The sequence below is a fragment of the Cervus canadensis genome, chromosome 15 (genome assembly GCF_019320065.1).
Source record: "Cervus canadensis isolate Bull #8, Minnesota chromosome 15, ASM1932006v1, whole genome shotgun sequence".
Classification (NCBI taxonomy): Eukaryota; Metazoa; Chordata; class Mammalia; order Artiodactyla; family Cervidae; genus Cervus; species Cervus canadensis.
In genome coordinates, this window is record NC_057400.1 from 23,768,585 (window position 1) to 23,796,071 (window position 27,487).

Below are 27,487 nucleotides of genomic sequence, written 5' to 3' on the forward strand. Positions count from 1 at the left end.
CATTTGACAATTCCAAAGTTGAATATTAAATGCACATCTAGAAATTTAGTAAACCAAATTTTAAAATCAGAAGATTCACTTAAAATCCACCTGTATAAAAAGAAAAAAATAAAAGTGGAAAAGGAAGGTGGTGGGAAATTTGCCCTCCTAGTCTATATATGTGTTGGGTCTTTGAACATGTTGTTTTGATTATCTGGAACACTCTTTCCTTTCTCTGTGTGAAATATACACATTAGTTTGCTTATCAGAGCCTCCCCTAACCATCACCACCCTGGTTCAGCTGTCCTAACTCATACTTTCCCTATCAACCATTTACAACACCTCACATGATTCGCATTAAAAACACTCTTCTACAGACATTAAGAGCCAGTGCCGGATCTCATGAACTTACATTCTAGTTGACGAAGAAAAAATTTAAAAGTTGATTATTTAGTTCATAAAAATACTATACGTCCTATCCTAATATATCTTTATTTTTTGGTTTCTGATCTCGTGTAATCATTCCCTTTCGAGACACAGAATGCTTTTTTATTCACCTCTGATGTAATGACTATATGATATTTTACAACATAGATTTACCATAATTTATAAAACCAGTCTTTTATTGAAGAGAGTTTAGGCTATTTTCAATCTTCGATTATTATTGTACAATGACTATACTTAACACATAATTCACTTCATACTTGGACAAGTTCTTCTGGAGAGCTAAACTCCAAGAAGTAAATTTTCCAGTTCAGAGAGTATGTGTATTTGCAAATTCCACAACTGTTATTCATTTGTTCTCTAGAGGGGCACATCTATAACACATATTCCAACAAGAATACATGACAGTACCTTATAAAATGTGTTAATATCAATAGAGTTCCTAATAAAACTTTTGAATTTTTGCCACTTTAAGAGGTGGGCAATGGTTATTTTTTGTTGTTCAGTCACCAAGTTATGTCCGAATTTTGTGACCCTGTGGACTGCAGCATGCCAGGCCTCCTTGTTCCCTATCATCTCCCAGAGTTTGCCCGAGTTCAAGTCCATTGCATTTCAGTGTAACTTTAATTTGTATTTTTCTTAACAATAAATGGTTGGCCCTTTTAAAAAATAATTGAGAGCCATTTCCTTTTTCTGTCTATGTTGGTCATTTTTCTTGGGCTGTTGCTTTAGCATTATGATCTCTAGCTATTTTTATACTAGAAAGTTTAGCTTCTTGTGACATAAGTTGCAAATGATTTTTAAAAAATAGATTGTCATATGATACAACTTTCTCTTATGATTTATTGGTCTATGGAGATGATCCTATAACTTTCTCTTTAATTTTATTAATATGATGAATAGTATATTAATAGATTTGTTCTTGGTTTTCATTTTGACATTTTATAATGTTGTAATGCTTTGTAGAAATATTCAACTGCATTGCTATTATTTTTTAGGGATGTTTTAACATTATTTATTTTCCATATGGCATTAGAATCAACTTGCAAGTCCTAAATGAGAACAAATAAAATCTATTTGTATATTTTACTGGGATTATTGAAGTGTATACACCAATTCGAGGAGAACTGACTTTTTTCTTGATGTTGAAAATTATTCGACTTTTTTCTTGTTCAGATTCAGGAATATTTAAAAAATTTTATGTAAGTCTGAAATACTTTTTGTTAATATATCAGTTTGCTTTCAATTTCAATATTTTAATTTCACTTTTAAATTTAGTTCTCATATTAATTTGTTAATAGATATTTAGTTCTCATATTAATTTTGTACCAGATTACTGTGCTAAACTATCTTTTTGTTCATACCAGGTACACAATTGTATAATTTTAAAGCAGTGATAATTGACTAACTCTTTTTCAGTTTTCAGCTGCAAAATATTAACATTAAAGAAAGCACCTTTGGTGTTTCTCCATTAAGTCCAGGTGTGACTTGGATGTGAATAAAGCAGAAGTTAAAAATTTTAACATTTTGGCCATAATTACATATAAATGCCTGCAATATATATTAATCCTAAGATCAAACAGACTCTAAATATTGTTATCTCTATTTTATAATTTTGAATATATATTCTTTCAAATATGATTTTTAAATGGCTATAATATTTCATAGCATAAACATCATATAATTTATTTTTTCTCTCTTACAAGATACTGGGGTTTCTATGACACTATAAATAGTACTGTGCTCACTGTCCTAGCACACACATTTTAGTGTACTCCAAAGAGTCTTTTGCATAAATCTGAAAAAGTACTTCGAAAACTATACATAGCTTTAATTTTTAAACTGTACTCCATAAAAATTTTATTACTTATTATGCTCATTATTGAACAGAGTTTACTTTTTACTGAGTCCTTGATGAAAAAAGACATCTAAATTTTAAATAACTTTGCCAATTTAATATGTGAGGTATGTTTTCATCTTTGTGTGGTTTCATATTTTTTAATTTTCACTGACATTGAGCTTTTTTCTTCCTGGAATTCATGGAGCATTTGCACTTCTCTTTTTATAAATGTCCTGTCCATGCTTTGTGACTGGGCAGCTTTGGGGACACTGCCCTTTCTCTGATGAAAAAACTCTTCTTGCAAACTCTTTTAAATGTGGCAAATAGCATCCTTTTCCCCATCATTGGGTCCTTTTGTCTGTCTTTTTAATACAGAATTTTAAATGTGTATTAATATATGATATTATCCTTTATATTTTATTTGGTTTTCATAGAGATTTTACTTTTAAAAATCAAATAAGTATGTGAATATATTTTCCTCATCTTTGCATTTTTTCAAATGTTACATTTATCTCTTATTATATAATTGTATGATCTGAGGACCATTTATATTTTCTGTCATGTTCCACTTGTCTCCCTGATGCTTCTTGTGACAGTACTATACTCATTTATTTAATGAATTTTGTAATATGGGCTTCCCTGATATCTCGGTAAAGAATCCACCTGCAATACAGGAGACCCCAGTTCAATTCTTGAGTCGGGAAGATCCCCTGGAAAACAGACAGGCTACCCACTCCAGTGTTCTTGGGCTTCCCTTGTGGCTGAGCTGGTAAAGAATCCACCTGCAATGAGGGAGGCCTGAGTTCGATCCCTGGGTTGGGAAGATCCCCTGGAGAAGAGAAAGGCTACTCACTCCAGTATTTTGGCCTGGAGAATTCCATGGACAGTCCATGGAATCACAAAGAGTCGGACATGACTAAGCGACTTTCACTTTCACATGTAATGTAGAGCATATTCACCTTTATACTCTGTTTCAAAATCTACTATTTTTAATCATGTATTCTTTATAAACATTAAAAAATTATCAACTTAAAAAAAGTACATTGGAATTTTTAATTTTGGCAGTGTTAAAACTAGCATTTTATTTAGGAAGAGTTGATTATATCAAGAATACTATATTTTTCTCTCTCTCAAATTTTATATTTTCTTCATACTATTGGTAATTTTAATCTAATAAGCACACACACATACATATGATTTTTCCTTTATATTTTACACTTTATGTCTGGCCAATTAACATTCTTATGAAACTCTGAAAGTAAGCAATTTATTCACAAAATTATTAAAATTTCAACAATTTAGAGGTTATTTTTATGTCATTTCTCTTTAGGACTCCTATTGCAAAAAGAATACATTACTGTATTAATCACTTTTCTTTTTTGTTTTCACCAGTTTTAAAATCTAAAGAAATAACATTTTTGTTCATTTTATTTTATATTAAACAAGGTCATTAATTATAGCTCCTCAGATTATTTAACTTTGCAAGTATATAACCAGTAATATGAAAAAATTGATTTGTATTCTCTCTCCGAGGTTATAAATATTGTCTTATGATATCACATAGCATTTACATGCTTAAGTATTTGATGACTCATATCACAAATAGATTTTATTTTTTTTCCATTTATTTTTATTAGCTAGAGGCTAATTACTTTACAATATTGTAGTGGTTTTTGTCATACATTGACATGAATCAGCCATGGATTTACATGTATTCCCCATCCCGATCCCCCCTCCCACCTCCCTCTCCACCCGATCCCTCTGGGTCTTCCCAGTGCACCAGGCCAGAGCACTTGTCTCATGCATCCAGCCTGGGCTGGTGATCTGTTTCACCCTAGATAATATACATGTTTCAATGCTGTTCTCTCAAAACATCCCACCCTTGCCTTCTCCCACAAATAGATTTTAATATGAAGGCCCAAGAGTCCTATATTAATTCTGTCTTTATTTATAGACCAAAATATCTAATGTTACTATTTATGTTTTAGGTTAGTGGGATGGTTCGGCCATGAACTAAGCACCAGATTTAATATGGATAACAGTAAGTGTATTCAATTTTACTTCACAAGTCATTTTATTTTAAGTTTATTTCAGTTTTCATCTTTGTATGATATGTAATATGCATGCCTCATGGAGAGTGCACTTTGAAAATGCCACTAAGAATTCTTAAAATAAGAAATGACATTTCCTCAATGTAAGACTAAGTATTCATAGATTTTAGTATGATTTTGAGTCTATCCTTTTATAGGGAAATAAGAGGAAGCAAAATCTAAAATACAGAATTCAGGTCTCACCAATATGGAGTACCTAAACCATCAGACAGTGGGGACAGAAAGGAATCATTGTCTTAGAGTCAGGCCCAGAGAGACAGGTATCAAGCCCATTTTGCTGTTTATTGGTTTTGTGATGCTGTACAAATTTGATCATTTTGGACTTTTAATTTTTTTCCTCATGTATCTAATGTGAATAATAATATCTATTTCAGGGTTTGTTCTGAGGGTAAAATACGTTCAAAGCTGTAAACTAAGCAGCATACTAATTAATAAATGTTCAGTTTTATCCCTCTCTTTTCCCAAATTATTCTCCTTTTGTGGCTTTTGCCACAAGCATGCGTATGTGTGTGCTAAATCACTTCAGTCATGTCCAACTGCAACCCTATGGATTGTAGCCTGCCAGTCTCCTCTGTCAGTGGGATTCTCCAGACAAGAATACTGGAGTGGGATGCCATACCTTCTTCCAGGGGATCCTACCCCCTCCTAATGGATCAAACTTGCATCTTTTATGTCTCCTGCAGTGGCAGGCAGGTTCTTTACTACTAGTACCACCTGGTAAGCCCACTTTCACCACATACCAAACAGTAACCCCAGTGGGTAGAAATTAAAGTACATAATTAGTGCAGGGAGTTCTTAAACTGCCCTACCTCTCTTTCCTTCCTGAGTGACTTTATTCTTCCAACACACGGGATACAGAAAACTTCCTAAATGTTCTGTGAATTCAACTTAAACTTGATCCTTTAGACTGCTTCCAATCCTGAGATTTGATGTTACATATATACACATTTGCATCGACAAAGATGCAAAGGATAAAGATGGGCCCTTTGAGTCAAATCAGGAAAGCTATATTTTTCTTAGCTGCTGAAATCATGAACTCTTTTATACAGTTATTTAAATTGTTTGTAACAGGTTTTCTTATCTGTAAATGAGGAAACCGGGTTAGATCAGGAGTGGGCAAAGTGTTTTTTTCTGTGAAGGTTCAGACTGTAGATATGTTAAGCTTTGGAGGCTAGGGCAAGTTGTGCACTATGGCGAGTGCACAACTCTGCTATTGTGGTGCTAAAGCAGCCATAGAAATATATAAATAAGTGAACAGGGCTATGTTCCAATAAACTTTTATTTACAAAAATAAGGAGTGGGCCAGATGTGACCCATAGGACGTAGTCTGACTAGCCCTCAAAGGAGATCAGTCCTGGGTGTTCATTGGAAGGACTGATGCTGAAGCTGAAACTCCAGTACTTTGGCCACCTCATGCAAAGAGTTGACTCACTGGAAAAGACCCTGATGCTGGGAGGGATTGGGGGCAAGAGGAGAAGGGGACGACAGAGGATGAGATGGCTGGGTGGCATCACCGACTCGATAGACATGAGTTTGAGTAAACTGCGGGAGTTGGTGATGGACAGGGAGGCCTGGTGTGCTGTGATTCATGGGGTCACAAAGAGTCGGACACGACTGAGTGACTGAACTGAACTGAACTGAAAGACCCAGAAAATTCTCTCACTCTCAGTTAGTATTAGTTTTCAATTTGCTCTAACTAGTAATTTTAATTCTTGGATTTAACTTGCAACTTATTCAATATAATTAATTATATGAGAATATTGTCTGTTATTAACTTACCTTTTCAATATATTCTTAGATCATTTTTGTAAACCACATTTTTTCCTCTTTTCTAAGAGAAGTCACTTGATATAGTAATTCTAGTGTTAAAAGTCACCTTCATACATCATTTCATTCACATTTTTGCCTTTGTAGGATACTACAGTTACAAGCCATTCAAGTCTTGATCCTTTGCTGTCATTGACAAGGTTTCTGATTTGGAGGCCTCTGTGGACTGTGACCCATGGAGACTGCCGCCTCCATTAGGTCTCGGAGGTGGGGATGAGGGAGAGGTTTGCTGCTGCATCCAGGCCTGGGCCCGGCTAGTGGACGGCCGCAGCGAAAGCCCTGGAGTTCTGTGGAATGCAGCCCTGGGGCCCCGGTCCACCTGCCAGTCCCAAGGCCTAAGGCACCAGTCCATCTCTCACTGTGCTCTCCTTACAAGCACCACTGCCAGGCTGACTGTTAAAGAGTGGGACCTCCAACTGCCTGCTAGGAATCTTGCCCTAGAAGCTGCGTGCCCACCCTGCCCCTATTACAGGGGCAGACAAGATGGAAGTCACAGGTGAAGGAAAAATATAGCAGTATTTTAGGTCCATCAAGTTTCTTTTAATTATCTCAAAAATCTTGGGAATAAAAGCTTTTAAGTCTTAGATATTTTCCTTCTACTTTACTGTCATTAAAAAGATCCATCAAGGACACTTTTTAAATACATCCTATAAAAGTAATATTAATTTTTCAGAACTGCAGTTAATCCCTGGAGTCAATGGATTCCGAATCTCGAATCCTCCCATTCTGCTGGTCTGTTCCTTACATGCTAGTTTGGAGGTAAGTGATCTATGCATCAAACCTCCCAGACTGTCACCTTTCTCTTTATCTGACTGTGACATGCTGTCATATTTTATCTGTTAATCAGCTAGATTAATATGCACTGTGCATAAACGATGAACAGAGGACAGGATTCTCCTTTAGGACAGTGACTGTGGCTCACGTCACCCTTTATTTATGTCTCCAGCCCCCGGCACAAAGCTTGGCACAGTGTTGGTACTTAATATTCAACAGAACTTAGTTGGGGTGACGTATATTTAGTTCCACCTAGAATTTGTGTGAACTTGAATGAGTCACTGGATCTTCTATTAGTCTTTCTATATGGAAAATAAGCCTGAAATATTTAAGTCTTGATTAACTCACTCATTCAAACATTTACTAAAAAACTATCATGTGTCGGGCAATATCGTGATTACTGGGGACTCTTATTTCTTCTAGTTCTGTGAGTCAGTGAGCTAACAAAGTGTCATATGACAAAATTATAGGAGGACTTACTTTAAGGGGTGAGGGAGAGTATGAATAAGGTCAGAGTAAAGCAGAGACTGAGTAAGCTTGTCTCATGAGGTAGAGTGTATTTTCCCCCTTTTTGGGGTTTCTATGTCATTATATCCATGTGTAATCTTTACTGTTACTGGCTTAGTAATTTTCTTTAAGTTCATTCATATTTTTACTTGAAAGTAGTCTCACTCTAAATTATAATACCCAAATGGTCAGTTTGGATTTCTAGACATGCATATGTCTATTATTTCTATATATCTAGGTACTTATTTATAACTATTCATTTACACACACATATAATGCATATATATGTATATGCATATACATATCTTCTAATTATTTGGATATCAGATATTCATTAGTTTCAGACTGAGACAAAAATTTATCTAAGTAAATATATACTGCTAATAATTATATACTCTATGATAATGAGCTTCCCCAGTGGCCCAGTAGTAAAGTATGCCTGCAATACAGAAGACACGGCAAGGGCCTTGGGTTCAATCCCTGTGTTAGGAAAAATCCCCTGGAGAAGGAAATGGCAACTCATTCCAGTATTCTTGCCTAGGAAATCCTACGGACAGAAGAGCCTGATGAGCTATATAGTCCACGGGGTTGCAAAAGAGTTGTCAGATACAACTTAGTGACTAAAACAATAACAAATATGTAATGGTATTAATACACATATTAAAGAAATGCATATTTTATATACATAAAGTAAAATATATTTTAAGTAAATATACATGTATATTTCTAATAGAGATCTTAAATCTGTAGACATTAAAATAAAAATTTGATTTTTTAAAGGTATTGAAATCCTCCTAAAATCATCTAGTTTAGGAAATTCTGTTGTGCTGTATTCCAGCATGAGTGACTGGATAAAGACTTCCAAACCTAAAATTCTAGAACTCTGTGAAAATTCACAGCAGTTTCTCATTCTGGCCACTGGACGGCAGTGTCAAGTTCCTCTGTTTTTATACAGTTTCACCACTAGATAGTAGTAATCGACTCGTTTCACTTCATCCCAATTTAAAAAAAAAAATCACCTACTCAGTATGACCACTAGATGGAGCTTGTGCTATTTTCAGGTTTTGGCAGATTTTTCTATTTTGAGTTGAAATAGACCCAGTAACAAGATTTCTGTGATACAAATTATATTTGGGGAGGGGTGGGGGGAGTGATTAAACCTGCTTGGCAAACCAAATAACGATATTTGACTTGTTTTTAAAATAGTCAACCTGAGGAACAGTTCCATTAAACTTTTTTTTTTTTTTTTAAAGAAAATAACGTTTTGCATACTTTGCAAACTTATATCAGGGAGAAGATGAATTATTAATACAATAAGGAGAAAAGAAATAAGTCAAAAAGGCATACCTTAGAAAGAAGGAGCACTTAAAGTTATTTCCTCTGATTTTACTCATCTTTGCAAATTATTTCCTAGCCATATCTAGAAAATGTCTTTTAGACACTATCACTTTGGTATTCTTTGCAGTGGACTGACTTCAGTATTCACCTCTTCTGCAACAGAAAAAAACAGATTCCTATTTTCCCTACCAATAGTTTTGCTCCACACTGTATAGCAGTCACCTAGATATGGTTTTTATTCTCAGCTGGAATCTGAAAACAGATGTATCTTCTACTTTAATAGCTAAACTTAAACCTAAGAAAAGAACCCTAATGCCTCAGAAAAAGGATGTACACTTCTCTTGAGTTTCTCATCACTTAAGTATTTCTCTGTAGCCTCATGGAAATACCTTATTAAATAATTCACTGTCAAGACTATGTTTTTACCAAAATTATCTTTAAATAATCAAACCTTGAGTTAAAGAAAGTATTTTTGGAATTCTTACTCCCCATTATAAATTGCAAAATTCTGAAATTACAATATATTTCACTGTTTCCCATTCTCTAGGTAACTGTTAAACTGTTGTACTTTCTAGATGTTTCTGAATTTGCTATATGACTATCAGTGAATTAACAGATTCAGCACTTAGCTTATTTATTTAAAAATTTTGCATTTAGGAGATAAGAAGTTGAAGTTTGAGTAAGTGAAAGAAATAAACACACAAATCAAACTACATTTGTTATCTCTACTTCCCTTTAGAAAAATATTCTTACACAATAAAATGCCAACTGAAGGAGAGATCTTTATATTTAAGAATCGATGTCTATTGGGACTTCCCTAGTGGTCCAGTGACTGAGACTCCACGCTCCCAATGCAGGGGGTCTGGGTTTCCTCTCTGTCAGGGAACTAGATCCTAGAGGCCTCAACTAAGAGTTTGCATGCTACAACTAAAGATGCTGCATGCCGCAACAAGGACTGATATTCCCATGTGCGAAAACAAAGATCTGGCACAGACAAATAAATATTAAATAAAAATTGCAAAAAAGTAAATGAATTGATGTACATGGATATGATTTCAGATTTGTAATACAAAGAATTTTTTTAAATTAGTTATGGCATTGTTCACAATGTGTATTTGATTGAAGGATATGATGAAAAATAACACCTTATAATCAGTTTCAAATTGTTTCTTTATACTGTTGCCTATTTAATAATTTATGCAATAATTTTAAAAATACTGGGGATAAAGAGGAAGAATAAAGTAGGAAGCAGGAGGCAAATACTCCATCCCTTACTGGGACACTAAGTATGACCTTAAACAAATGACAACTACTCTTGAATTCATTTGCCTCAACCTTTTAATGAAGATGTTTGAACCAGATTAATTCAGAGATCACCTCAATCATCCAATTAGTAAACATGACATTAAACAACACTTATATTTTATTTTGAAGGGTTCTATTTATACATAACAACAGGTAGGCAATATAATTATTTAAATAGCTTCAAAATATAAAATTAGAGCATTCAATTAAAATATAGGGCAAGTCAGAAGAAATGTACTCTGCATTCCCTCAGAAAGTTATTAGGGACCAAATTTTAAGAACTTAAGAGCTGAGAACATCGTTATACTTATTTTTCCTATTTAAAATTATCCAACTTTTCTAACTTTGGATTTATTTTAGCTAGTAAGAAAAATAACCCAAGTAGTGGAAATTCTGCCAAAAAAAAAAAGCTGAATATTTTCAAACTACACTTTTCATTTTTCCTAATTAAAAAAAAGAAAAAAAAAAAAAGATTTCCACAGTGTTAAAAGCACAAAAATAATGAGAAGCAAAGAAAGGGGGAGGGGGGACATTCAGTCTACTTCACTGTTAACTCCTATTATCCCCTCTTAATATTTTTAACTGAGGCTTCTGAAGAGACTTTTAAAGCCACCTCAGAATGCAGCTTCTCTTGTTATGGTTGTAATGTGGAAAATAGTTTTCCATTTAAATGTTATTTTATTATTAACAAAGAGTACGTTAAAATCTGATACGTTAAAATCTTTGTCATGAAAACTTTTGGTTTCTTGTTATCAAATCTACAAGAGCAAAACTTCATTTAAAAAACCCTATAAGCTTAATATCCCCCGAAGTCTTACTGACTTATGACTACAAGTGAAATATCATTAAAAGTACTAATTTACACAGTGCCCCATCTGCATCTTATGGGACCCAAAGCAGATCCAGAAAGTTTAAGATCCAGAAAGTTTACTAGAATTACTTGAATAATTAAAATGTCTTCAAATTACTATGAATCTCCAAAGAGAAGCTTGGAAAGATTCCTGCTTTTGTTTTTGTTTTTTTTAATTCCAAGCCTGACAGTCAGAGCACTGGGTGGACCACACTTTCCCTGTTCCTTGCTCCTGCCTTCTGTGAGAAAGTTGATTCTTGAATCATGCTCTCTGACCGCCATTTTGTTTCACATAGGAAATGAAGAGACGCCTCCTACCAAACTCCATGTGGTGAGGGTTACCCCAGTAGTAAAGCAGAATTTTTCGCGCTGAATATGTCGGATATTAGCTTCTACTTCAGCTGAACTCTTCTTGGGTTGCAGACACAGTCCATGAGGTCTGGTTGGGGAAACAGACATACTTTTCTACTGTCTGATCCTCCTCTCTTCTTTCAATATAGTAACTTAAATATAACTCCCATCTTCTCCTTCAGCCAAATACATACCCTCTGCAATAGGTCAAGAAAATCTATGACTGGACAGTTTGAGTCCTATTAGAATGCCTACCCACACATGCCATGTATATATATAGAAAGAACTATTTTCATAGACTTCATAAAGTATAGATATCACCAAATGACCCTATTTTTGCTCTGTGGCCTACCACGATACAGAAAAGGGACATTAAGTGGCCTGCTAGTGCATCATTCTCTATTTGCAGTTCATTCAGTTCTTACATGTAGGATATATTTTGAAACTCTACTTGACCTTAAGAGATAAGCTAAAAAAAGCATGTCTGTTCTGACCCCTAATGTTCCAATACCAGTTATTGTGTGCCCTTGTCACTCATCTTAACATAAGAAACCTCAAGAAGCAAGTGGCAGTATTTTCACACCAGTGTTAAGAGTTTAGCAGCAGAAAAAATCGATGAAAGAAGAAAAAAGGAAAGACGAAATGCTTTGGTAATATATAAGCATTATCTAACATTATTTGCTTTCCTGCCTGACCAAACTTAGCATCATTTTTAACTCCCGGTTTTCTTACTGTTAAACTGAAAGAGATTTAGGAATTGGTAAAATGATTATGAATAATATTGGTAACATTGCCTTCCACATAAGCACTGAACTCTTACTGTACTATTTGTGGACTAAACAAACTTTATACAGGAATAGAAAAAAATCTTCTTGATTACAATTGTATAAAATGTTTGGAGGAAAAATTCTGACATTTATAAAATTTAAATCCATTTATTAAGGTATGTTTTACTTGTACTAATTATATGGAACTAATTTAAAATAGCTCTGAAGGAACATTATGTTAACTTATTTTTTTCTGCTTTTGCAAGTATTGTTTAAACAACATTTGTACAGCTATTCTATCATGGAAACTTTGTGTTCAGTTTTTAATGGCAAAGTATTTAAAAGACATGTTTTTTTTATGAAAAGATGATCTAAAATGGGATGTTTTATTAGAAAGGTCAGAAGCGGGCATTTCCTTTTTATATGTGATTTACAGTTAATTTTTACTTTATAAATCAACAAGAAACTGTGAACCTGATTGTTTCTCATTCTGCAGATCTTTAAACAAGCAACTATGAAAGCACTGAGGAGAAAATCTATTTTGCTAACTGGTTATCTGGAATACATGATCAAGCATTACTTCAGCCAGGACAAAGCAGAAAGCAAGAAAACAGTGGTGAACATAATTACTCCATCCTGTATAGAGGAACGTGGCTGCCAGCTAACCCTCACATTTTCTATTCCAATAAAACACATTTTCCAAGAACTAGAAAAACGAGGAGTGGTTGTAAGTGCATCTCTTGTTTCCCTACCAGGTTTTCCCTATGGGTTGCAAATGTTGAGGATAAAATTTGAATTTTTTGGTTTATGCATTTTTCTATGATACTTAATTTTGATCAGTGAGGATAAATTAAGTGCCAACTAAGTGTTCAGCACTCTGTTAACTAAAGGCACAGAGATCTGTTATTTCTGATAAAAGGGAAAACACCACAAATTTTGTTATAGGAATCAGTATTATGTAACTTATCCATTCATTATAGATTGGGTAGAAAAAAAAATAATGAAAACCCCAATATTAATTTGTGGAGCAAGTGGAATTAAAGGACACATCAATATAGTAGAGGGAGAAAAAGGAAATTAGTCTTGTTAGTTGTATTGAAATAAGTTATTTTCAGCCTGTTCACTGCAGTCAAGAAAGATATGTAGACACATCTTAACAGTGTTAACATTGTATGGAATATATTTTTGTTGTTGTTGTGTTTTACTATTGTGCCTAAATAGTCCTCTTTGTCTCTTGAAGAGAATTAATAATTGTTTAATGAGCAATTCCAGGATAAACAGTGATATCTATTTCCAGGGATAATATAATTTAGAAAATACTGCACTCAGTGTTCCAAGCCTTTAGGAGAGATTTTCCCAGTTTTTGGAGACACATAGAATATCAGCAATCCAAATAAAATTCTACCATTTGCAAGCCATGTGCTCCTGTGAAAGTTGGTAAACATCTATTGACTTGAGACTTCTCATCCATATTGGAATCAAATATACTTACCTCAAAATTTGTTATGGAATTAAATGTGCCAGCAGACACAAATCATTTATTATATTATCTAGCCTGTAGGGGTGTCTCTTAACAACAGAGTCATAGTGATCTTCAGCCTAAACTGAATTATCTAATTCATGGGATTAGGGATTATTAAATTCAGTGGAAATATAATTGACTAAAACTCTCCAGATTTCAGTGAAGTTCTCATTCATTGAAATGTGTGCAAGGGTTCCAGTCTCTTCAGGGTCTCCCCACAGATAAACTATACACCTGATCTATTTATTGGATGTTTATATAGGATGAGTACACTTCAGGAAAGTACTTCAGACATTAATGTACCAACCCATTAATATTTTAATGATTATTAAGAGAATAGCTTCAAATAACACAAACATGATGTTTTACTTAAAGTGAAAGAAAATGCTTACATATTAAATTTTAGGGTAATCAGTATGAATGTTTTATGTAAGTTTCTCTTGAATGCAGATTTCCATTATGTGAAAAATGTTAACATTATTGTGGCTTTACTTTTTGTTTCCCCTACAGTGTGACAAACGGGAGCCAGATGGCATTCGAGTGGCTCCAGTTCCTCTCTACAATTCTTTCCATGATGTTTATAAATTTATCAATCTGCTCACTTCGGCACTTGGCTCTGTAGAAACATAAAATAGCAGTATTTTCCACAGCAACTAAAGCAAATAAAATGGAAAGCCTGCAGTTACTTTATTACTATTATTCAATTCTTAATTAACAGAAGTATTTAAAAAATGATTGCAATTAACTGGAAATGGATTGCATACTTTATAGAAAAACATGACAATTTTGCTAAGGGTCTGTGGTCTTGAGATCTCCATGCTGTCCAACTTCTTGGTGTTTGGTGAATCAAAGTATTTATTGGTACAAGTATTATGTACACAGTCTTTGATTATCCGTCACATTTCATAGTTAATGAAATGTTTTCTGTTGGTTTAATGATAATTTGAATGACAACTTCATATGTATGTAGAAATTTTTGTATCAATTTTAGAAATATTACTTTAATTTTAATTTACCAAGCAATTTCTTATAGGTACTGCCATTGAACAGTCTGAAGTATATATGCTTTTTACAATGTTCCACCTAACTCCAACCTAAGGAACACAAAATACATTTTCTAGGGCAGTGGCTTTCAAATACTTTGGTCATAATCTATACTAAGAAATGCATTTAATATCAGGGTGTAATTTGTGTACATGCCTTATTTCATTGATTCTAATACACAACTTTTAATCACATTTTAACATCTGGTAAAGAAGAAATATCTTTCAACTTTCATTCAACAGCTTCTTAAAATTGCCACTGGCCATTCTTTCATGTTACCATCCCTGATGGTGCCATGATTCTCATACTGAGTATATATCATCCTAGATCTGGTTTTAAAGTTGTATACATAGTAGAAGCAAAAGTTGCATAAATTATTCACCTATGCTTTAATATTCATTTACTTTATGTCATCACAACAAATGTTGGTTGAAGTTCATTAAATTGATTTCTTTACTCACTCTTGGGTCCTAATCCATTTTTCATGGATGTCCTTTTATTTAATGTTATCATAATCTCTTGCTTTTGTTTAATGGGAATCACTCTGGATAAAAGACTTTAGATGCTTCTCTTCTGTAAAAGAGTGAAATAAATCACTCGAAGATTCTTGCAGTTGAGGATCAGAGTTAGGAAATAAGTGCCCATCTCTCAAGCCCTGTCCCACATCTATGGACTTTTCTTTCCCACTGTGAAAAAAAAAAAACTGCAGTTACTTTACATTCAGCCCTGTAAGATTCCCCTAGTTTTTAGCTGTTGATGCCATAAACACTATTCATGAATTGGCAAAATATTCCACACTTCTGTACATAAGCAGCAAGAAAAAGTAAGTACGATGTAATTATTGCCCATGATGAAACAAATTAACTTAGCCAACCACTTTGAATGGCAGAGTTAAATAAAAAGTTGCAGAGCTCCGACACCAACACCAGCAACTACTGATATTTATGGAGTACTTCCTACATACCATGTATTCTGCTATTCTATTTATATGTTATCTCATTTAGCTGAGTAGTTGCATAATTACTTTAGAAGTGCTTTCCACCTCCACTTTTGGCAAAACTCATCCTCATAGATGGAAAAATTCTCAAGACCTTAAAATCTGACCATAAATGACTTCATCTAGAAGAAACAGTTTTTGAACCTCATAGTGGTACACAAGAAAAGACACAGCTTCAGCTCACAGAGGACAGGTAGCTTAGTGGGGAAATAGACTGTAAACCTATAAACATCCAAGTAAATATATACTCACAAACTATAACTTCTTCTACGAAGATAAATGGTGATATTATGACAGAAAAATCTTAGGGGTATTCACTAAATGGTTGAGTAACAGAAGGTGTATGAACGCACTTATCGGTTTAAGTTCCAAAGTATTTCATGTTAATTACATCAGAATTACATCAAATTGTGTTTAAAAATCATTCAAAGCATAATCAGCACTCTGTCCTCATCGGGTAGGTGAGAAACAGTATTAGAAACTAACTTTCTCCCACTTGCATCCCCCTCTCTCCCTAAAGAGACAATCATTGAAGTAAATGCTGTGTTAATCATTTCCTTTCTCTAAAATTTTATAACTACATATTGACCCATAAAAATATATTAGCCAAACTTGCCTGTGTGAACTTTATACAAATTTAATCATACTATATATATTCTTCTGCTTCTTTTGTTCAGCTTCTTATTTTTGGAGATTCATTCGTTATACATAATTTTTCATTCATTCTCATTGCTGCTCAGTAATTTATTATATAATTGAAGTTGTTAATTCATTGTACTACTGATGAAGATGTGAGTTGTTCCAGACAGCTGTAATATTGCAACAATGCTGCTATGAACATTCTTAGCGTACACATTCAAAAGTGCAACCAGGACACACAACTGTGAAAGCGCTGAGTCACAGGCCAAACACACGTTCAACTTCGCTGTGTCCTGGCGAACTTTTCCAAAGTGACTGTACCAGCTTCCACGCCAACCAGTAGGACATGAAGATCTCCAAGCTCCTCACCCTTCCAGTGGTAGCTGTTGACTGCCAGTGTCCTGTGTACCTGTTAAAACAGCCAAGGTGATTATTAAAATAACAGAGAATAAATTCTTTAGCTTCCACACAAGAAGAAAAGGAAAAAAAAAAAAATGAACACACATACACCACACCTGTTAATGCTTCAGACAACATTCTTAACTTGTGGATTAAACCAAAACCAGATGTTTTTCCTGGATTTTACACTTATCCAGCCTCTTTGGCTTTCTGTTTTCTCCTTCCCAGGTTTTTTCTGTGATAAGTGAAAATTGTTTCAGTAAAACATATTTATCCAAATCCCTGTCTGAAGGCCTATTCCTTGGGAACTAAATCTAAGACAGCATTTCTTTTAGCTACTCTTAATAATCATAAATATTAATATTTATGTGCATGTATGCTCAGTCACTTCAGTCATGTCCAATTCATCACAACCCATCGGACTATAGCCTGCCAGACTCCCCTGTCCACGGGATTCTCCCATCAAGAATCCTGGAGTGGGTGGCCATGTCCTCCTCCAGGGGATCTTCCTCACCCAGGGACTGAATTTGCGTACTGTGCACTGTGGGTGGATTCTTTATCCATTGAGTCATCAAGGGAACCAGAGAATTTTATATTCCACATCTAATATATAATGAATTTACAGATGTTTCTGTTGGTTTTCACATAAAATGCAAGTTTCCTTGTTATATATATTGCAATTGTTAACTTTATGGTGCTCCTTTATCTTGACCTTTTGAAATTCTTTGAGAACTGGGTTAAAGTGTATTATTTGAAAGATATTCATGCTTGCTTCTGCCAGTTGCCCTGGGTCACATCTGACATTTTTTCAGGCTTTTCAAATCACATGAACAGCATGCAACTGGATAGGTTAATCCATGTGGGGACCAATTAATATTTACAAATCTTCAGAAGATAATTAATTTTTTCTTGCTGATCCTTTACATATTTTTGGTTGTCAATATTACGCCAGGCTCTACTATCAGCATACTTACCTTGACCAATCTAGGCTTATCTCATGTCCTATTTAGTTATCAGCTCTGAAGCTCAGTGACTCTGGGATTTGGCACATACTCAGGATGAAAGCCATGCTTTGATCCTAAGCTTATTTTGATCTTTGCTTACTTCCCAGGTTCCTGTTTTAATTCATTTTGGGGTTCTAGGAATTTCTCACTTTCATGCCATCTCATTTTAGAAGGCATTTTTTGTTGTTTTTCTTTTGTTCTTTTTTATCTGGTATTGAATCCCTTACAACATGCTAAACAGTCAACTGAAGGTTTATGACTGAAAACCAAAGCAATGTATATACTTCTTGTTTTCTTAAGTATAACATGTGACAAATGAATCTTACTTTCTCAATAACTCATGTATATCTATATAAATATCAATTCTTTTATAATGATACCCTTGGGTGCTATTGTAATACACAGGTCTGTTTATGTAACACTAAATTGTATTTATTATACAAAACTTACTGGAGAAAAGGCTGGATATAAAGTCAATAACTTATTTTCAAATTAAAGAAATAAGCTTTTTCTACAGCTATTTTCTGCTCAATAACTTTCAACATATTCTTGCATTCAAAACTACATGGGTTTACATTCAAATTCCATTATATCTTTGTTTCATAAATTGAGATTGTTAAAGCAATGATTTTTAAGTATTTATAAATGGATTTTGGCATAATCTTAAGAAAGAAATCCGCAAACACCACAAAAGCACATCATGAGATAACACAGTAATCACTGGGTTACAGTACTACTCTCTTACTGAGAAGGTTGATTTGTTGCTTCTGTGGACCATTAGTATCTGCATTATGTGTTTGATAAAGGTGTGAAATATGTACCTGGCCCTCTAGTAAATTCATTTTTAATCTCAGCGAGATATTCTCAAAGAACAAAATGATAAAGAGATTTATAAACTAATGGATTTAAACATTTTTGCTGTGGTTTGGCTTATTGCAATTATTATTTTTATTAATGATCTAGTGTTCCAATTTTTGACTGTTTCAAGTGACTCCTGAATCCTTTTGACATTACCTCAGCTATTTTTTGATAGTTTCATTGTTTTTTAATTGACAAGATGTAGGCTTACTTTGACTATTTCCTACTTCAAACTTGACATCACCCATTTCTTTAAAAATATTCAATCTCTTTTGGAAAAAAATGGTATTTAGAAACTATAATCTTAACAGCAAGAGTTCTCATTATAATTGGGTTGATCATTACTCCCACAATTTTGTTTAAAGAGGATAGGAAATAAACATCTTTAAAAGAAATTACATCTTTATTTCATATTCATATTTTCAATTTAACCTAGGATAACAAAATTTTTACTTAATCTACTTTATATTTTATTTATTGTGCTGGAAACCTTGGTTATAATTATATATTAATTTCTAGTTTTATCATATATACTACATACTATTGTATATATATTCAATACATGTATATATGTTATATATATATAGTTTTAGAATTAGTAATACTAAAGCTATCATAAACAATATGGTAAAAACATGTTAAGAGCTTTTGGAAACTTTTTGTTTTTTCCTTAGAATATGTTTCCCTAGGAACAGTTAGTCAGATTACTGTGTTTAATAGGCACTTGTAATAACTCTTCTTTGTGTGGTTGTGCTCTGTATGATTATATGTATAAAACTATATACAGAGTTAGGTTCAGTACTTTAGAATCAACTTTTCAATCTTTATAAATTCCCTTTTAAATTTAAAAGTTATTTCAGAATTGTGTAATATACTCAGATAATTTTAACTTCAAATCTGCAAGCCAGCTATACTCAGAAAAGTCTGGATTCTCTCCTTATTTCCTTTACCCTATCTCCTCCCCCTAAATTTACATATCTTTTATGGTTTGGTTTACCTCTTCTGTTATTTTACATATATATATAAATAGACATACACATAGATAGATATAAACATAGGAAAATACATGTATATTTCTCTCCTTTACATGTAGTAAATATAGTAGCATGTTGCAAATACTTGTTTCCACTTTGGAAAAACATTCATTAACAAACAAAAAAATTAAAGTTAATACGTAAGGAATAATAGAATTAGGATATAACTCATTTTCAATTATTACTAGAATAATTAGTTCAGTAAAGATCAAACATTTTAGGAAACGTTGATAAGAAAGTCCATAGTGGGAGAAATGAATTGTTACCACCTAAACTCACTGATCACCACTGGTACTGCTAAAAATGGGGCAACTTCTTCCTATGTGCCTGAGGTGATGCAGTATTAAGCAGATAGAACCACTTAAGCAATACACTGTTGTGCAGTCACTCAGTTGTGTCCCACTCTTAGCCACTCCTTGGACTGCAGCATGCCAGGCTTCCCTGGCCTTCACTGTCTCCCTAAGTTTGCTCAAACTCATGTCCATTGAGTCATTGATGACATCCAATCATTTCATCCTCTGCAGTCCCCTTCTCCTCCTCCCTCAATCTTTCCCAGCATCAGGGTCTTTTCCAATGAGTCAGCTCTTTGCATTAGGTAGCCAAAGTACTTGAGGTTCAGCATCAGTCCTTCCAATGCATATTCAGGACTGATTTCCTTTAGGATTGACTGGTTTGATCTCCTAGCTGTCCAAGGGACTCAAGAGTCTTCTCCAGCAACACAGTTTGAAAGCATCAATTCTTCAGCTCTCAGCTTTCTTTATGGTCCAATTCTCACATTCATACATGACTACTGGAAAAAAGCATAGTTTTGACTATACAGACATATGTCAGCAAAGTGATGTCTCTGCTTTTTTAATATGCTATCTACATTAGTCATAGTTTTTCTTCCAAGGAATACACGTCTTTTAATTCCATGGCTGCAGTCACTGTCTGCAGTGATTTTGGAGCCCAAGAATATAAAGTCTGTTACTATTTCCATTTTTTCCCCATCTATTTGCCATGAAGTGATGGGATCTGATGCCATGATTTAATTTTTTGAATGCTGAGTTTCAAGCCAGCTTTTTCACTCTCTTCTTTCACTTCATCAAGAGGCTCTTTAGCTATATACTAAGGAAATAATAAACCTGAGTCCAATAAAACATTTAGGGCTATTTTCCAGTTTTACAACAACATGAGGATTGGAGGAACAAGCTAAATGACCCAACAGAGAAGCAAATATGGGTCATTCTACATGACAACTGGTCAGATTTCTTCAACAAAGCACAGCATGAATAAAATAAGGAAAGGGTGAAGGAGAAGGAACTACTCTGCATTACGACTGAAGAGACAAAGCAAGCAAATGCAATATGTGGTGTGGACTTGGTTTGGATCTTCATTCAAAGACCAACTATAAAAAATATGCTGCTGAGATAACATTTTGAATGAGAAAATAATTTTATTCAATTTGTTAGCTGTGGATAGCCACTGTAGATATAAGATCCTAATATATCTAAATATACACCATGTACAAAGAAATAAAATGACATGAAGTCTGGAATTTGTTTTAAAATTCCCCTGGTCCCCTTCACTGCTCCCCCAAAAAAGAATGATGCCAAACAAGTCACAGCAAACTTAGTGGCTTTAAACAACACACATTTATTATCTTAAGAGTTTTGTAGGTTAGAAATCTAGCATGCATCTTCACTAGGCCAAACTCAACGTTTTAACTGGATTATATCTCTTTTTGAAGACTTCAGAGGAAAATCCATTTCCTTGATTTTTCCAGCTTCCAGAGACTGTCCCAGTCCTTGGCTCCGGTCTCCTTCCTGTCTTCAAAGACAGCAATGTTGCATCTCTCTGATGGCTCTTTCACAATCTCAGCTCCTTCTAACCCTCCTCTTCTGAGTTGTTCTTCTGCTTTTAAGGGCCTTTGTGATTACAATGAGCTCAACTGGACAAGCCAGGATCATTTCCCTATTTTTAGCGACCTTAATTCCATCTGCAATCATTATTCTATTCTGCCACATAATGTAAGATAGACACACGTTCTGGGGATTAAGACATGAATATCTTTCAGGATCATTATCATCCTATCCCAAGAAGATGACGAATGGATGGAAGAAAAGAAAGAAAGAAGGGGGAAAGTGTTACAAAATCTTGACAATTTTAAAGCTAGACAATAATATTTGGAATTCTCTATACTTTTTTAATGTTTGAAATGAAACATTGAAATTAAGAAAAAACTGTCAACAGTGATGATAACTGAGAATCCAGGATACTTGCCTCAAAATTCATGCTTTTAATAAGATCATTTATTTAATATCCCCCACTACATGCTCTCACGATGGAAACAATCTCTTCCCCCACGTGTCAGAAAGTTGTTTCCATAATTCCCTTATGATGGATTTGTGCAAGGAATATTCTATCTTACATGGTATTTGCATATTTGTTTTTTCATCCTACTTTAATATCCTAAATCAAATGAGGATAATACTTTAAAGCGTGACTTCTCACAAAAGACAAAGAAGCTAACCCTGGATTTCTGGGCCTCAGTTGCAATTTCAATCACATATACTCATATTATTTTAGGTGAAAAGAACTGCATTTGGGTGCCAATATTTACTAAACAAAGGTCTTAATTTACTCTTTCCCAGTATGTGGGAGCTTCATTCCATGCAGCTCTTCTTGCACTCTATTGTGCTAAAACAGCAAGCTTGTCAAGAATGGAGACATTGCAGTGATATATGCAGAGTCTATGGGAGACATTTTCTCTATGGGTTAACGTAAGTAGCTGGATCAAAGTCAGGACATAGCTGCTACAGCTGGTCTGGGGAAAAAAACGGCAATTAAGAAGAAAAAAAAAGAACAGAAAGAGAGAATTGCAGACAGTCTTTTTTTAGGTGGCAACAACAGAACCAGACTGTTTGAATTTGGGAACTGACTCCAAATGTCACATTTTTCACTGAATTCTAAATAATATTGCTATTTCATAACTGTTATTTGGTTGTATTGATGGCCATACTAACTTACTTTGTAACAAACTTCTTACATATATTTTATAAACTATATTTGTTATCTTTCTCTTTCTTATGTATCTTTCTCTCAACAATACTTAGGAGGATTGAAGAAAAGCATATTAAAGCTTAGAGAACACTTCCTTTGAATGGCTTTCAACCCAGTCAAAACTGGCACATTCGTTGTGATCAACTCAGGCACTCTGTGCAGTTCAATAGCCAGTACCCATGTGATTACGTATCCATCAGAAAACTCCCTCTTCTTTAAAGATTTCAATGTGCATTTGTGTTAGAAAAGTAAAAATAAAATAAGACTAAGAGAACACTAAATGTTTTAAATTAATTTCTTTGGGAAAGTTGGGTAACATCATTTTAGGGGAGCAAAATTACTGTATACTAATCTATATTTCCAGGTAATAGCCACCTATCTCACAAAATGATAGCAAATTAATAAATGGGGCATAAACATAGAAATACCCTCAAAATGATAAGGGTCAAGAGTGTATGGAAGATGTCAATACACTTTCAAAACTGGAAAGTAAGCTGACTTAGCACGACAAAGAAAACTGAAATATAGTTGCCAAAACGAGAAGGGAGGCTATCAAAAAGCATTAATCTAATTCAGGTCAAAGTCACTGAAATGTTTAGGAATTGGAGGTGCCTGTTATTTATGAATACTGGGATATATGCATGTACATCCCACCTTCTTACACACACAAAGACAAGAGCTCACTTTCTAGAAAGGATCAACTCTTGTGGCTCTCTAAGACTTAGGGACATGAGGACAGTTGAGAAGATAGAGGAACCATCTAACTAAAAGTTGAGTGATTTGGTAAATTTTTTCAATAATGGTGAAAGCCCTTGTTCTCTTTTCTCTACTCAGCTCCCAAGAAATTATACATGCACCCAGGGTCCTGTTCAGTTCCCCTCCAGCCCAACCCAGGAATACGATTATAGAGCTCTCGCTGGGAAAACTGTCTAGTCCAATTGATGGGAACTACAAATCTTTACATGGGTCTCATTGCGATACAGTGCCACCCACCAATCAGAAAGTCCTGCCCCTGTACAGAACTGTTGCCCTTGATCTTTAGAGTTCCAAGTTTTAAATGAACAGCTATGAAGTATCACCATACACTGAACAATAACATTCAAAATTCAGGATAGAACCCAAAAGAACAAACAAGAAATAAGCAATATAATGAAAAAGGAAGAAAAAGAAGGAGAAACGGGGGGGGGGGGGGGGAGCTGCAGTTAAAATCTTCCAATAGAAAGGAAAAATCTTTGAACAAGAAAACTATATAATTAAAAGGATTCAGAGAAAAAGAAAAAAGTCCTTGAAAATTAAGAAAATATATATAATAACAAATAAAAAATTCAAAGGAAATTCTAGAATATAAAATTGAAGAACTGTCTCAAAAGTAGAAGATTAGATAGAAGTAACCAGAGGTCAACACCCATCTAATAGTGGCTGCAAAATAAACAGGCAGAGAAAACAAAAAGGAGAAGAATTATTAAAAAAAGAAAACTTCTCCAAGAACTTTTCCCAAAACAAAGATGTGCTTTCAGAAGAGGCTCAATAAGTACTAAACACATTTTTTAAATATAAATCAAATTATGGAAAAAAAGTAAGACACTGGGGATATAAAGAAGATTCTAACAAGTTTTATAGAAAAAAAATTGTTACATTAAAAAGATCAGCAATCATGATGAAGAAATTCTTACTACCAAATCTGAAAGATAGAGAATAATGGAGGATACTTTTGATATTTGGATAAAAAGTTATTTCCATTTGAGTTTTGATTGCAACCCAAACTATTAATTAAATGTGAAGACAGAATAAAGATGTTTTCAGGTAAGCAAGGTTTTAGAATGCTTTCTTTCCACATACTACTTCTCAGAAGCTACTGGAAAAGACAGCGGCCTGCACTCACACGCCCCTGTACACACACAGAGGCAATGAGATTCCCAAAAGGACCATGAATAGGGGGCTCATGACAACAGTCCTTGAGCAGAACCACTGCAGACTGGGGTAAGGGCTCCAAGATGGGGATATTTACGCTCTCTCTATCTGACTCTCTCACATTCACAAACTGATGAGATACCTAACTCCTCCTTTATTTCACTATCCTGATAAGAGTTTAAAATTCTGTTAGAACTAATTCGAGAATTCAAATTAGTAAACAGACAACAATACTGAACAAATGTAAAAGAAAATTCTTAACTCTAAAAATAAGATTATAAAATAAAAGAAACATTATCAGAGTAAACCATGTGGTATAGAAGATAAACCCTCTATTTCTCAGTTTAATATTATAAAAATGCTACATTCTCAATATATTTTAACGTACGTCCTGACTCTTTCATATGCACGCTACACCAGCTGTAAATAATATCTATGATGTCATAAACATGCAAACAATGAATACTGATGTAATGTAAATTATGATTTCACTGTATTTGTAGAATGGGGGAAGAAAATGTGTATGTTTGTGCATATGTGTTCATGGGCCATAGAGAAGAGGGAGATCAGTAACTAAACCCTCAATTTTCACAGTAGGAAAAAATAATGTTGCAAATTTGAAGATGAGGAAGTAGCTATAAATTCATAATATTTATGGAATAATATGGAACTCAATATAGGTAGAGACAGCTAAAGTGTTTCAGAGCTGTCGCCCTTTGTTTAGCAGGATAGGAATTAAAAGTAAGTGTTGATGGGTCAGAGGACTGCTGTTTCGGGTATAAAAGTTGAAACATGCAAAGAAGTGTGCTGTAAGTTAAGTTCACAGACTCTGAAACCAAGATACAGGGTTCAAATACTGGGTCTACACCTACTAGTTATGTGATCTTGTGACATAAATGCTCAGTGCTCCCATTTCCCTTTTGTAAAATTAGACAACAATAGTATTACTTCACAGGGTTGTCAGATATTAAGTAGTTTAATACACAGAATAATTTAAATAGTGTGTGGCACACATTAGTAGTGCTGGCAGCTCAGGGTTACTGTTAACTATTTACATGAGTTACTTTGACAAAATAGTTTTTAAAAATACATGATACACTGTGCAATATAAAGAATTTAGTCAAGAAATAAGAATAATTATATTTAAAAACTAAAATTTGATGAATTATCATTAGAATAAAACTATCTTAAACTACTAAAGTATGTTTCTTACTATTTAATTTCTATACAAAAGCATTCATTAATTATGCTTAATTATGAAAGATTAACTTGTCTATTGTAACTATCAGTATATGAACATATGTTTAAGATATGAATTAGAACTGATTTCTAAAAAGCAGAATCTCATTCACCAAAGAAATGAAGACAGTGAAACTGATTTAAAACTAATTAATTAATATTTGTCAGAAGGTTAATTAATACTTATGCTAATATTTATTCTCTTTAGCTGAATATTAGTCCTATATCTGCTGTGACATGCTCATATAATAGCATGTATGCCCTCTATGCTTCAATTTAATATTAAGATAATCCTAAATTCTCAACATTCTTTAAGATATGTCCTTATTCTTTCATATACAATTAATTAGTCCAAAATTTCAACAAAACTGACACTATTTTTTTTTTTGGTCCTCATTAGAGGCTAAGGACACCTTTTTTTGGTTTGTTTCAAAAACCAACTATATTTAGAGACATGCTAATTAGAGGGAAAAAATAAGAGGTAATGTTTGTTTGTGGTGGTTTTATTAATTTTAACATATACTAAACCATGATTTTGTTTGTATTTATATGTTCAACATACAATGTAAATAAGAACACCTCCAGATATTCTTTTGGCAAGTACAAAAGCTGTTTATTCCATGGATGATATAGACAATAATGTATGGCTCATAATTAGAAAGAAAGCTGTAAGTTAAGTTCTGATGGCATTCAAACAGTTTGTGTGTAACTAAACTAAGGCTGTTAGTGAATGGCAGCTTTAAAACATTTTAAACATGTGGACCAAAAATTGAATTTTTATTATTGTAAACGAAAAGGAAGATTTCTGGAGAAGGCTAGACAACATACTGTAATCCAAGCTTGAGCAAGTTTAGGAGGTATGGTGTCATATAAATAGAAACCTACTCTTCCCTTTATGTGTTTAACATGCATAATCTGCAAAAGAGGAGAGATATGGAATGATAATGTATAACATCCTACATCTAGTGCAGGAATAGAAATGCTTTTATTCTGAATATCAGAAACTCAAGGAAGAGTCTCAATGAAACATATTTATCTTTGCAAATCTAGGTACATCCTGAAAATTTTGAATAAGATACATTTTATGAAAAAGATTAACTTGAGTGAGTTTGTATATGTGTATGCGATGACTGAAAGAGAAAATTGAATGAGGGACAAAATTTAATCCAGTCATTGCTGTCAAACATATGACAACATTTAAAGACATTTCTAGCAAGCAAAGTTTGAGTACAGGAAAACTATATGATAAAAAAATATTTATAGTCCTTTGTTCATCCAACTCAATATGAGCTATTTATAGCTTATCGAATATTTCAAAATTATATTCATAGTTTATTACATAGAGAAAAGGAAAGAAAAGAATAATATAGGAAAAAAGAAGTGACAATGGATTAAGAGAACTGAGAAAGTAAATTTGTTTTGAAACATTTATAATACAGTTCAATTCATTTTACTTGTAATTTTTAGGAATTTAGTAGATAAGCATTTCTTAATACAGAATCCTGCATACTGTGGGTATTTTTATATTATTTACTATATATTGAATGGCACCCCACTCCTGTACTCTTGCCTGGAAAATCCCATGGACAGAGGAGCCTGGTAGGATGCAGTCCATGGGGTCTCGAAGAGTCGGACACAACTGAGCAACTTAACTTTCACTTCATTTTCATGCACTGGAGAAGGAAATGGCAACCCACTCCAGTAT

At 33.8% G+C, this 27,487-nt stretch overlaps 1 protein-coding gene across 1 annotated transcript in view; it reads left to right on the forward strand.

Annotated features, from left to right (window-relative positions):
• Positions 1 to 16,973, forward strand: part of KYNU (kynureninase) — a 126,907-nt gene extending 109,934 nt beyond the window's left edge. Inside the window, exons 11-14 of the mRNA XM_043488146.1 lie at positions 4,252 to 4,304; positions 6,875 to 6,960; positions 12,590 to 12,820; positions 14,126 to 16,973. Coding sequence (XP_043344081.1) covers positions 4,252 to 4,304; positions 6,875 to 6,960; positions 12,590 to 12,820; positions 14,126 to 14,245 — 490 coding nt within the window. The 3' untranslated portion in view covers positions 14,246 to 16,973. The remainder of the gene's footprint in view (positions 1 to 4,251; positions 4,305 to 6,874; positions 6,961 to 12,589; positions 12,821 to 14,125) is intronic.
• The last annotated feature ends 10,514 nt before the right edge of the window (positions 16,974 to 27,487 follow it).